Here is a 12235-nt window from a genome sequence, read left to right as displayed (position 1 = left end):
AGCACACACAGGAACCACACAGCACACACAGGAACCACACAGCACACACACAGGAACCACACAGCACACACAGGAACACACAAAGACAACACAAGAACACACACACCACACACACACAGGAACACACAGGAACACACAAAGACAACACAGAAACCACACAGCACACACAGGAACCACACAGCACACACAGGAACACACATGAACCACACAGCACACACACAGGAACACACAAAGACAACACAGGAACCACACAACACACACAGGAACCACACAGCACACACAGGAACACACAGCACACACACATGAACCACACAGCACACACACAGGAACACACAAAGACAACACAGGAACCACACAACACACACAGGAACACACAGCACACACACATGAAACCACACAGCACACACACAGGAACCACACAGCACACACAGAAACCACACAGCACACACAGGAACCACACAGCACACACAGGAACCACACAGCACACACAGGAACCACACAGCACACACAGGAACCACACAGCACACACAGGAAAGCCACAACAGCACACAGCACAGCGAACACGCCAAAGACAACACAGAAACCACACAGCACACACAGGAACACACAGCACACACAGCACACACAGCCACACACAGGAACACGCAAAGACAACACAGGAACACACACACCACACACAGCACACGCATAAACACACACAGAACACCATGAAGACGACCACGTACCCGCAGGCCTTCACGGAGTAGTTGGGGTTCCACCTGTTCACGGCGAACTCCTGCTTGCAGCTGATCGTGACAGACGACGGACACTTTACTGACTCTTACTATCTCCCTTACACCTTTTTCCCTCCAATCTTGTTTAATACTCCTCTTCCCATTCTTCCGCCCCCTATCTAGTCCTTGCCCATACCCTTCCTCTCCCCACCTGCCCCAATACCTCTCTCATCTCCGCGGCTCCGCTACTCTCGCTCTCCTCTCCTCACCTCTCACTCACACTCAGACGCAACCTATCCACAGCCTAACATCTGTCTTCCTCTAATACTTGACTAACTCTTTCCCTCCAACCCCACCACCCTCATTCCATCACCTTCACTCCCTCATAACCACCTCTCCCCACTCGTATATCCCACTTCCCATCATGCTTTTCCTCCCTCGATTCCACCTTAACGCGCACTTCACCTTTCCGCCTCGTCCACTCTCCTCACCTCCAACCCGCGATCCTTACTAATCTTACTGACCACCATCCGCCTCCTACTCTCCCTATCACAACTCTTGTCCCCACCATCTACCCTACTTCCCCTGCTGCACTTCCCTTGACCCTCATCTCTCCTTATAAATAATACCCTGAACCCCAGCCTTCACATATCCTTCTCCCCCTAATCTTCCCGCCACCTCCCTCTACTTCTCTTTCTCATGACCTTATTTTACACCTTCCATCTCCCTTATGACTCGCCCACCCTCGTCATGTGAACGAGCGACCACGTTGCAAGTGTTCGGCGAGATGTGACAGATCGGGGAGTTCGAGAGAACTTCATGAGCATGCACACGTCCTCGGGAATCTGGTTTGAACATCATCGCAATGTCTAACCGAAACTACCGTCTGCGAACAATGCAAAGAACGTCAATGTGAACAATGCAAGGAACGTCAGTGAACAATGCAAGGAACGTCAGTGAACAACGCAAGGAACGTCAGTGAACAATGCAAGGAACGTCAGTGAACAATGCAAAGAACGTCAGTGAACAACACAAGGAACATCAGTGAACAATGCAAGGAACGTCAGTGAACATCATCGGCATCTGCGAACAATGCAAGGAACGTCAGTGAACAATGCAAGGAATGCCAGTGAACAATGCAAGGAATGTCAGTGAACAACACAAGGAACGTCAGTGAACAATGCAAGAAACGTCAGTGAACAATGCAAGGAACGTCAGTGAACATCATCGGTGTCTGCGAACAACGCAAAGAACGTCAGTGAACAACGCGAACAACTGTGAAATGCCACGTCTCGTATTGCTTGTATTATATTATATTGGTATTGTACCGTGTTTTAGTTGTATTATATTGTATTGTATTGTATTTTATTATTTTATATTGTATAGTAATGTGCTGTATTGCATTACATTGGTATTATATTGCATTGAATTGTACTATACGGTATTAAATTGTAATATGTAAAAACTTCCCAAAATGCGATGAGTATTAAAATAATCGCGTGCACGTACATAAATAACCCCTGATAGTTAAACAGTCAGTTTAACAGTTTCCCACTATATTATTCCCAGTAGTGACAATTAGATGCGGTAAGCGCGGTTGCCACGACGACTTACGACGTGCATGGCTGAGCGTCTGGACAGATGTGGTTCCGTGAGCAGCTGGCAGGGCGTCTGCCCAAAGTTCTTGATCTGACCTTCAACGGCCTGAAAGCACGCAAAATGAGAATTTTTTTACATCTGCTGCTGAACGTGGTTACAGGTGGTCTGTTGTTCCCATAGCAATGCGCGCACCCCATGTTAATAAATCGAGTAATTAATTGCTGCTATTTTGTGCGTGGTAGTGAGAATTCTTCTTCTTCTTCATCTTTTATCCCATCTTCTGTCTTCTTCTACTTTTCATTACTATTATTACCATTATTATTATTATTGTTGTTGTTGTTTATTATCATATTTACTCTACTATATTATTATCATCATCAATCATCGATCATCATCATCATTCATCATCATCGATCATCATCATCATCATCATCATTCATCGATCATTCAATACATCATCGATCATCATCCATTATCATCAATCATCAGATCATCATCATCATCATCATCAGCATCACACGTGTCTCGCGGCGTCTCACCTGTCTCATGACGGGGTCATCGATGTCCTCCAGGTCTACGCTGCCGTCGTACGTCAGGATAGTAGAACAGTTGTCGCGCGCACCGCCCTCAGGAACCCTAGTGTAACAACGTACGCACGGCGTTAGTAACACACCAGCGCACGCACGCACGCACGGCACCGCCTCAGACCTGTGTAACAACGTTACGACACGGGTTAGTAACACGACACGCACGCACGCACGCACGCACCGCCTAGGACCTTGTGTAACAACGTACGCCGGCGTTAGTTAACACACACGGCACGCACGCACGCCACGCACGACACGCGGCACGCACGCACGCACTGCGCCGCGCACGCCACGCACGCACGCAGCGCACGCACGCGCGCACACCACCGCCTCACGGGAACCTGTGCTAAACAACGTACGCACGGGTTAGTAACACACACGCACGCACGCGACGCACGCGCGCACGCACACACGCACGCACACACGCACGCACGCAACACGCACGCACGCACGCAAGCACTCGACCTCAGGACCTGTGTAACATAACGCGACGCACGGGTTAGTCACACGCACGCACGCACGCATGCACACAGACACACGCACCGCCTCAGGACCTGTGTAACAACGTACGCACGGGTTAGTAACACGCACGCACGCACGCACGCACGCACCGCCTCAGGACCTGTGTAACAAACGTCACCACGGTTAGTAACTACGCTACGCTCGCACGCACGCACGCGCGCACGCACGCACGGCGCGCACGCACACACGCACGCACACACGCCACGCCACGTAACACACGCCAACGCCGACCCGGCAGCACCGCTCAGGCACCTGTTAACAACGTACGCACGGGTTAGTAACACGCACGGCAGCGCACGCACACACACGCACACACACACACACACGCACGCACGCACGCACACACGCGCACACACACGCACGCACGCACCGCCTCAGGACCTGTGTAACGTAGACATGGGTTAGTCACACACACGCGCACACACACACGCAAGCATGCATGCACACACGCACGCACTCACTCACGCACTCACGCACGAACGCACACACACCCTCCCTTCCTTCTCCCTCCACCTCTTCTCTCTCTCCCCTCCCACCTCCTCTGCCTCCTCCTTTTTCTCCCACTCCTCCTCCCTCATCCTCACCACCTCCTCCCTCACCATCTCCTCCCTCCCCCACTTCCTTCTCCCCCTCCCTCCTCCCTCATCCTCACCACCTCATCCTCACCACCTCATCCTCACCACCTCCTCCTCCCCCCTCCTCCTCCCCCCTCCCTCCTCCCCCCTCCCTCCTCCCCCCTCCCTCCACCTCCCCCCCTCCTCCCTCATCCTCACCTCTCTGCTTGTAGCCGAACACGAGATCGATCCACTGGTGAAGCTGCGAGGAGACGAACTCGGACTCGAGCGCGAGGCGGTTTGTGCGTATGAAGTCGTCCGCGGTATGAGCCCTGCCACGGCGCAGCCAGCGCCACGTCGCGATGAATGGTGTCGGCTCCTCGCGGCAGCCGAGCTTGTAGCCGCTGCTGTTCGCGAGCATCTCCGGCAAGTAGTAGAAACTCTGGGCGTAAAGCTCCTGATGACAGGCGATAACATAAGAGTGATATAGTGACATAGTGACATAGTGATATAGTGACATAGCTGCACATATTACATAGTGACATAGCTGACATAGTGATATAGTGACATAGTGCGACATCTAGTGATTATTGAGTGAGCATAGCTGACATAGCTGATATAGTGACATAGTGACATAGTGACATAGCTGACAAGTGACATAGTTAAGGCAGTAGTAGAACTCTGGGGCTAAGCTCCTGATGACAGGGATAAAACATAGTGACATAGAGATATTATGAGCATAGAGACATAGTGACATAGTAATATAGTGCATATATGACACTGAGTGACATAGAGACATAGAACATAGTGACATAAGTGACATAGTTGACATCAGTGACATGTGACATAGAGACATAGGAGACCATAGTGACATAGTAATATAGTGATATAGTGACATTAGTGACATATGACATCAGAGACATAGAGACATAGTGACATAGCTGCAACATAGTGACATAGTGACATAGTAATAAGGCAGGGTAGTAGAACTCAGAGGGCTCCTGTATGAACAGAGCAGACATGGTGATTAGTTAATAACATGGTAGATGAACAGTAGCATATATATATATATAATATATTATATATATATATATATAAAACAATATATATAAACGATAATTTATCGACAGTTATGTTATATTATTATTCCAAACAGAGCATACATTCCTTGTCCTTTAGCACGTAATCTACCCACATAATCGCCCTATAGCATTATAACATAGTGTATGTACAGTCCTACAGCGCCACCCACCCCTGCAGCGAAATTTTTTTCCCCACTGAGTTCCGGACACAGCCAATCAGAGCACTCCATTCACTCGGACTTCTTCGAAGCAACAATGTAAATAAAATTAATACCACCTATCCCTAACCATAACCCTAACTATAACTCCAACCATATATATATACGAACCATATTATTACAAAACACTATCTATGCCGTGGGTCCGGAACTCAAGTGGGAAAAAAAATTCCGCCCCCTGCCCGCCGCCCGCCCCTCACCTTCACGTCTGACGTGTCGGCCTGGCAGTTCTCCCACGCGATGGGGATGGAGGAGAAGATGCGGTTAGCGTGGTCGAACTTTCCTCCCTGCAGGTTCAGCAGCACCGTCGTGAAGGGCTCCTGCAACACCAACCAACACCCAACGGTGCAATCATTGGTCAATGTTAACTCAAATTACTGTCACTCTTACACTCGTGAATGACATTTTGGAGGTATCATATTAGTTAAGCAGTTAATAGACAAATCTGTTAACAAAATGAAACCAGATGAAACCAAATGAACAGAAGCGATGGAGGGGCAAATGATAGATTAGTGGACATCGAGGAGGCGATACTAGAAGACTCTGGGTAGAGAAATGAGGATGGTGTCACGTCGAGGCACATATACACATAAACGTGTGAGGTTATTGTGTGCTAGCGATATTAGAAGTTTTCAAAATTTATTGAATGTAGAAATAATACAGTGAAACACCACCCTGTGTCAATCTCTCTCTCTCTCTCTCTTACGGCCTCTCTCTTTCTCTCTCCCTCTCTCTCTCTCTCTCTCTCATCTCTCTCTCTTCTCTCTCTCTCTCTCTCTCTCTCTCTCTCTCTCTCTTACGGCCTCTCTACTTTCTCTCTCCCCTCCGTCCCCTCTCCTCTCTCACTCTCATGCTCCCTCTTCTGCTCTCTCTCTCTCTCTCTCTCTCTCTCTCTTCTCTCTCTCTCTCTCTCTCTCTCTCTCTCTTCTCTCTCTCTCTCTCTCTTACGGCCTCTCTCTTTCTCTCTCCCTCTCTCCACCTCCGTCCCCTCTCCTCTCTCACTCTCATGCTCCCTCTCTCTCTCTTCTCTCTCTCTCTCGACCCTTCTCTCCTCCTCCACCTTCTCTAGGTTCCCACCAGTCTCATGAGCCAGTTGAGTGTGAAGGCAGCGGTGGAGTAATGCGTGCCATAGTGGAAAGGCGGAATCTGATCGTGTTCCCACGTCTCGTAGCGCTCCTGGAAGAACTCCCGCCTCTTTTCGTTCAGCGCTCCCACCGGCTGCAAGATTACCACGCACACGCAGATTACTCTCACATGTTACCTTCAAGGAAAGTTACCTACAAAAGTTACCTACAAAAGTTACCTACAAAGTACCTACACAAGTTACCTACAAAAGTTACCTAACAAAGGTTACTTTCATGATGTTTCCTAAGATGTTATCGGTCTTGGAAATTATATCATAAAAGGAATTGGAAGTTATCTTTATTTTATCCTTTAAGTCTGAAAAACCCATGCATAGGGTCTACTGGCATTTTGAACATTTTGCTTTCTACTATATAGCCCGTGCCGTAAAATTAATAAACGAGGGCTTACTCTTAAATTAACTTATCATTTTAATGTCAAGGTGATGCCATTTGTCAAGGCCCTTAACGCTGTGTTACGCGTACCTTTGACAGGTCGCTATAGATTGCTGAGTACGCATAACTTTTACAGGTCGCTAGCAGATGCTGGCGTTAATGGCCGTACCTTGACAGGTCGCTATAGATGCTGGGACTTACGCGGTACCTTGACAGGCGGTCGCTATAGATGCTGTCAGTTACTGCGTACCTTTGACAGGTCGCCTATAAGATGCTGGAGTTAACGCGATACCTTTGACAGGTCGCCTATAGATGGCTTGGAGGTTACGCGCTAACTTTACAGGTCGCTACAGATGCTCCCGGGTTTATGCGTTACCTTGACAGGTCGCTATAAGATGCTTGGATGGTACGCGTACCTTTGCACAGCGTCGTATAGATGCTGGAGTTACGCCGTACCTTTGACAGGTCCGCTATAGATGCGTGGAGCTACGCGACTTTGACAGGTCGCTATAGCGATGCTGGAGTTACGCGCTACCTGTGACAGCGTCGCTATAAGATGCTGGAAAGTACGCGTACCTTTGACAGCGTCGCTATAGATGCGGTGCTTACGCGTACCTTTGACAGGTCGCTGATAGATGCTGGTGTTACGCGTACCTTTGACAGGTCCCTATAGCATGCTGGAGTTACGCTACCTTGTGACAGGTCGACCTATAGGATGCTGGCCGCTTGACGCCGTATTTGACAGGTCGCTATAGATGCTAGAGTTACGCGTACCTTTGACAGGTCGCTATAGATGCTGGCGCGGTAACGCCGTACCTTTGAACAGCATCGCTATAGAGGCAGGTGTTACGCGTATCTTTGACAGCTCGCTTATAGATGCTGGAGTTACGCGTACCTTTGACAGATCGCTATAAGAGCCTGGGAAGTTACGCGTATCTGTTGACAGGGGTCCGTATAGATTGCTGGCGTTACGCGTACCTTTGACAGCGTCGCGTATAGATGCCTGGAGTACGCGCTCCTTTGGACCCAGATCGCTATAGATGCGCTGGAGTTACGCGTACTTTGACAGGTCAGTCTCGCTCATAGATGATGGAGTTACACGTACCTTGAAGATCGCTATAGCATGCTGGTGTTACGCGTACTTGACAAGGTCGCTATAGATTGCGGAGTTACGCGTACCTTTGACAGGTCCGCTATAGATGATGGTGTTAACACGTACCTTTGACAGCATCCCTATAGATGCTAGAGTTGACGCGTACCTTTGACAAGATCGCTATAGATGTGGAGTTACGCCGTACCTTTGACAGTCGCTATTAGTGCTGGAGTTCACGCGTACTCTTTGCATTTCGCTACTAGATGCTGGCGTTACGCGTACCTTTGACAGGTCGCTATAGATGCTGGCGTTACGCGTACCTTTGACAGATCCCTATAGATGCTGGAGTTACGCGTATCTTTGACAGGTCGCTATAGCGGATGCTGGTGTTATGCGTACCTTTGACAGCCGTGCCTATAGATGCTGTATTATGCGTACCTTGACAGGTCCCTATAGATGCTGGCCTGAGTGAGATCCAGTTCCTTTGACGTGTAGTCGGTGAGCACCCACGGGAACACGGGATACTGGTTCAGGTCCTGGTACGTCCTCCCTGCGGGGAAAACAGATGGGTTCTCCTACGTCAGACGCTCGACGGATCTCATGTTTGTTAACGTGATGTGAACAGAGCATATCGAAATGACATTATTATATATATGTATTATGTGTATATATATATATACAGTGTAGCCCCGTTATAACGCGATGTTGGGGTCCATAAAATGTCATCGCGAAAAAAAAACGAGGTCGCACGTAAAACGGGGGGTTATATAATCATACGGTGGCCTATAATAAGAGCAAAAATGGGGGGTCCAACGACTCTTCGCGTTAAATGTATATATATATATATATATATATATATATATATATATAGATAGATAGATATTACATATCAAAATCCAAAACAAAAGAAGCGAAGACTATCAGTGATAATTGAGAGGATCGAACGTAGATGGCGCCACTCACCGGCGATCGTGTTGAGAAACATGAGATACTCAAAGTTGGAGATGTCGCGTTGCTGCCACTTCTGCGTCATGTTCGAAGCCTTGAAGAGCGTCGGCGGAGACATCAACGACGCCCTCCTGTGGCAAGAAAGACAAACGTTTACCGCCGGGACACGACCAAAATGCCCAAGTCTATCACATTCTACAGACTGAGATCTATTTAACTTCACCGTCAAACTATATTTTTGCTACGTGAATAATATTGGTCTGGTAAAAATCCTTGTAAGCAGAGTAAAATAACATTTTATAAAACATTACATTGAAGCAATCAGAGCACTCAAAATAGAGTTCATCAGTACGGATTCTTATCTCATTTTTAACCAATCAGAGGACATAGATAAAAGATAAGAGTTTTAATCAAATTTAATACAGTTTTCTTTAGGTTACTAATATTACTTACTTAAGTCTTACCTACGATGAACGTACAATACAGTTCATCGATATAGATTATAAGATATACAATCTCATTTCTAGCCAATCAGATCGCAGCGTCGCGGCGTGTGCGTACCTGGTCTGCGGGATGCCATATTTGACGCCGACGCCGACGCGTGGTAATGCGTTCACCACCTTCTTCACGGTGGCGTGATTGTGGAAGGCAAACATGACGGACGCTGCGAGAGAAACACAAGAACGTGCTCGTCGAAGATCAACCCAAGCGATGAAAACATATTTAAAATACTAGGCACTCGTGAGAACACAGACCTCACGCGCCAAGGAAGCTGAAGACTCTTAATGTGAAATTTTTTATTAATTAATTAGTTAATTAAGCTGGAAAATTAATTAATGAATTAATTAATTAAATAATTAATTGGCATCCGGATTAAAAGTGCGAAGCGCTGCAGGTGGGGGAGGACTGTGGTTGCCCTTAGCCTGTGGTGCGTGTATTTGTAAGTCTACAAAGCCAGCGCACCTAGCGGAAGTGAACTGAGACGTGCATGGCTAACCACACAAACCACAAACCACACAAACCAACACTTCAAAGACACGGCGGCTGAAAAATAACCTCCGCAAGCCCTGGCCGAGGTAATAAAACTGCTACCGCAGAGAACCCCCACAGAAGTGTCCTTACAGACAGATGTTTCATTCTCTAGCAGTGATTTCACTGTATTAACTGCTACTTAATGTACACCGCAAGTGTCCTTTATAGACAGGTGGCTGTTCTATACAGGTGGCTGTTCTATACAGTTGGCTTCACTACATAACAGTCTCTCAAGGGAAACCTCAAAAAGTGACATTTACAGACATCGTACTAGTCCCGTTTAGTGTGCGTCCGACAGGAAAATTTTTTTTAAAAGCGCGGCCGAAAAGCCCCCCCCAAACACAGCGTACGAACGCGCGCGCGGTACGTGGCCCCCTCTAGCGGCGCTTACTTCGGCCGGCGAGGAAGATCTCGAGTGCGTTGTTCTGCAGCAGGTACTGGCGGCAGAAGATGGCGCGCACTTCTGAGAAGTGCCACTTTCCGTGGATGTTCTCACAATACGCAAAGCACCTGTGTGTGTGAGACGGACGTGATGTATAGCAATATACAGGACGCTGCCCAACCTGTGATTCATGAAAATAGTAAGGCTTTCTCTTTTCTTGCAGCAGGCGGCCATTTTGTTCGTATGTTATGCGCGCAATGAATGATGGGACTAACTCTAGATCACGCGAGAACAACGTGAACGCGTGATCCATTATGGCTGCGCCCACAATCGCCAGATATTTCTCGGCTCACAATGTAAAAAACACATTAATTTTCAAGTCGTAAAAAATCGTAAGTTTTTCAGTTTGATCGTACATTCGTAAAAACATCTTGGAATTAGTAAGGAATACGAAAAAACCGTAAGGGTTGGCAGCTCTGAATATATGATGACGATTCATCGTGTTGTCTGTCTGTCTGTCTGTCTGTCTGTCTGTCTGTCTGCCTATCTGTCTGTCTGTCTGTCTGTCTGTCTGTCTGTCTGTCTGTCTGTCTGCCTATCTGTCTGTCTGTCTGTCTGTCTGTCTGCCTGTCTGTCTGTCTGTCTGTCTGTCTATCTATTTATCTATCTTTCTCTTCGAGGATGTTCTCACAGTAAGCAAGCACTGGAGTGTGAGAGACGGACGTGATATAGCGATAACGATTCATCGTGTTGTCTGTCTGTCTGTCTGTCTGTCTGCTTGTCTGTCTGCCTATCTGGCTGGCTGCCTGTCTGTCTGTATGTCTGCCTGTCTGTCTGTCTGTCTGTCTATCTATTTAACTATCTTTCTCTTCGTGGATGTTCTCACAGTAATCAAGCACCGGAGTGTAAGACGGACGTGATATAGCGATAACGATTCATCGTGTTGTCTGTCTGTCTGTCTGTCTGCCTGTCTGTCTGTATGTCTGCCTGTCTGTCTGTCTGTCTATTTAACTATCTTTCTCTTCGTGGATGTTCTCACAGTAATCAAGCACCGGAGTGTGAGATGACATGATGGAAGGTGTGTAGCGATGATTCACCACGCTGTCTGTCTGTCTGTCTCTCTCTCTCGCTCTCTCTCTCTCTTTCTCTCTCGCTCTCTCTCTATCTCCCTCTCTCTATATCCATCTCTCTATCCTTTCCTATCATTTCTTCTCCTCCCCCTTTCTCTCTCTCTATCTCACTCTCTCCCTCTCTCTCTCTCGCTCTCTCTCTCTTTCTTTCTCTCTCTCTCTCTCTTCTCTCCCTCCCCTTCTCCCTCCCTCCCCCTCCCCCTCTCCCCGCATACCTCTGGGTCCAGCTTCCCGTTCTCTGGGTCGTCGTCATCCATGTCAAAGTAGATGTCAGACTGTGTGATGGACAGCATACCGGTCACGACTAGTCCCAGACCGATCATGCGTGCACGAGTGTTAAACGCCACCGTGCCTGCAACGACGACAATGATGATGATGATGATGATGATGATGATGATGAAATAAATACACATCACACACACCCGTGTTCTAACGCAGCCTTCAGCGTGGCCTCGGGGTGCGTGGATCCGAGAGGGTTGTGCACCAGCCGTCGCCGCCGCCTGAAGTCATCCTCCCAACGATCCAGCTTCCAAAACTGATCCTGCAATTCGCACCATTGCTATAGAGTATCGCTAACGACATAAGCTAATGAAGATCGCTAACGAGAATCGCTAACAGGAGGTCTTTGCTGGCTAAGACCGCGCTGATTGGGCAACAACCGTAAATGGCCCCACAAATTAGACTACATTATTTGCACCAAATAAATTCAAATTAAATTGGTAAACCCCTCAAATTTAATTAATTAATTAATCTAGTTTTACGTTAATCACTCAAATTAACTAATTACCAGACTAGGAAAGCTGCATGGCACACGAGTACGATGCCGCTATTTACTCAACTATTTTACTCCAAAACTTA

The 12235-nt window shown here is 47.7% G+C and overlaps 1 protein-coding gene across 1 annotated transcript in view; it reads right to left on the bottom strand.

Annotated features, from left to right (window-relative positions):
- Positions 1-725: 725 nt before the first annotated feature.
- Positions 726-12235, bottom strand: part of LOC106819018 (lipopolysaccharide-responsive and beige-like anchor protein) — a gene marked incomplete at both ends in the record, with an annotated part of 18614 nt that continues 7104 nt past the window's right edge. Inside the window, 15 exon segments of the mRNA XM_014823677.1 lie at positions 726-785; positions 1453-1525; positions 1528-1558; positions 1927-1947; positions 2328-2417; positions 2852-2948; positions 3784-3802; positions 4195-4432; positions 5476-5595; positions 6353-6495; positions 8325-8435; positions 8849-8964; positions 9395-9497; positions 10257-10372; positions 11591-11729. Coding sequence (XP_014679163.1) covers positions 726-785; positions 1453-1525; positions 1528-1558; positions 1927-1947; positions 2328-2417; positions 2852-2948; positions 3784-3802; positions 4195-4432; positions 5476-5595; positions 6353-6495; positions 8325-8435; positions 8849-8964; positions 9395-9497; positions 10257-10372; positions 11591-11729 — 1477 coding nt within the window.

The sequence above is a fragment of the Priapulus caudatus genome, unplaced genomic scaffold (genome assembly GCF_000485595.1).
Source record: "Priapulus caudatus unplaced genomic scaffold, Priapulus_caudatus-5.0.1 Scaffold2747, whole genome shotgun sequence".
NCBI classification, from domain to species: Eukaryota; Metazoa; Priapulida; class Priapulimorpha; order Priapulimorphida; family Priapulidae; genus Priapulus; species Priapulus caudatus.
The sequence above is the reverse complement of the archived record's forward strand: the minus strand, read 5'-3'. Positions and strand labels throughout refer to the sequence as shown.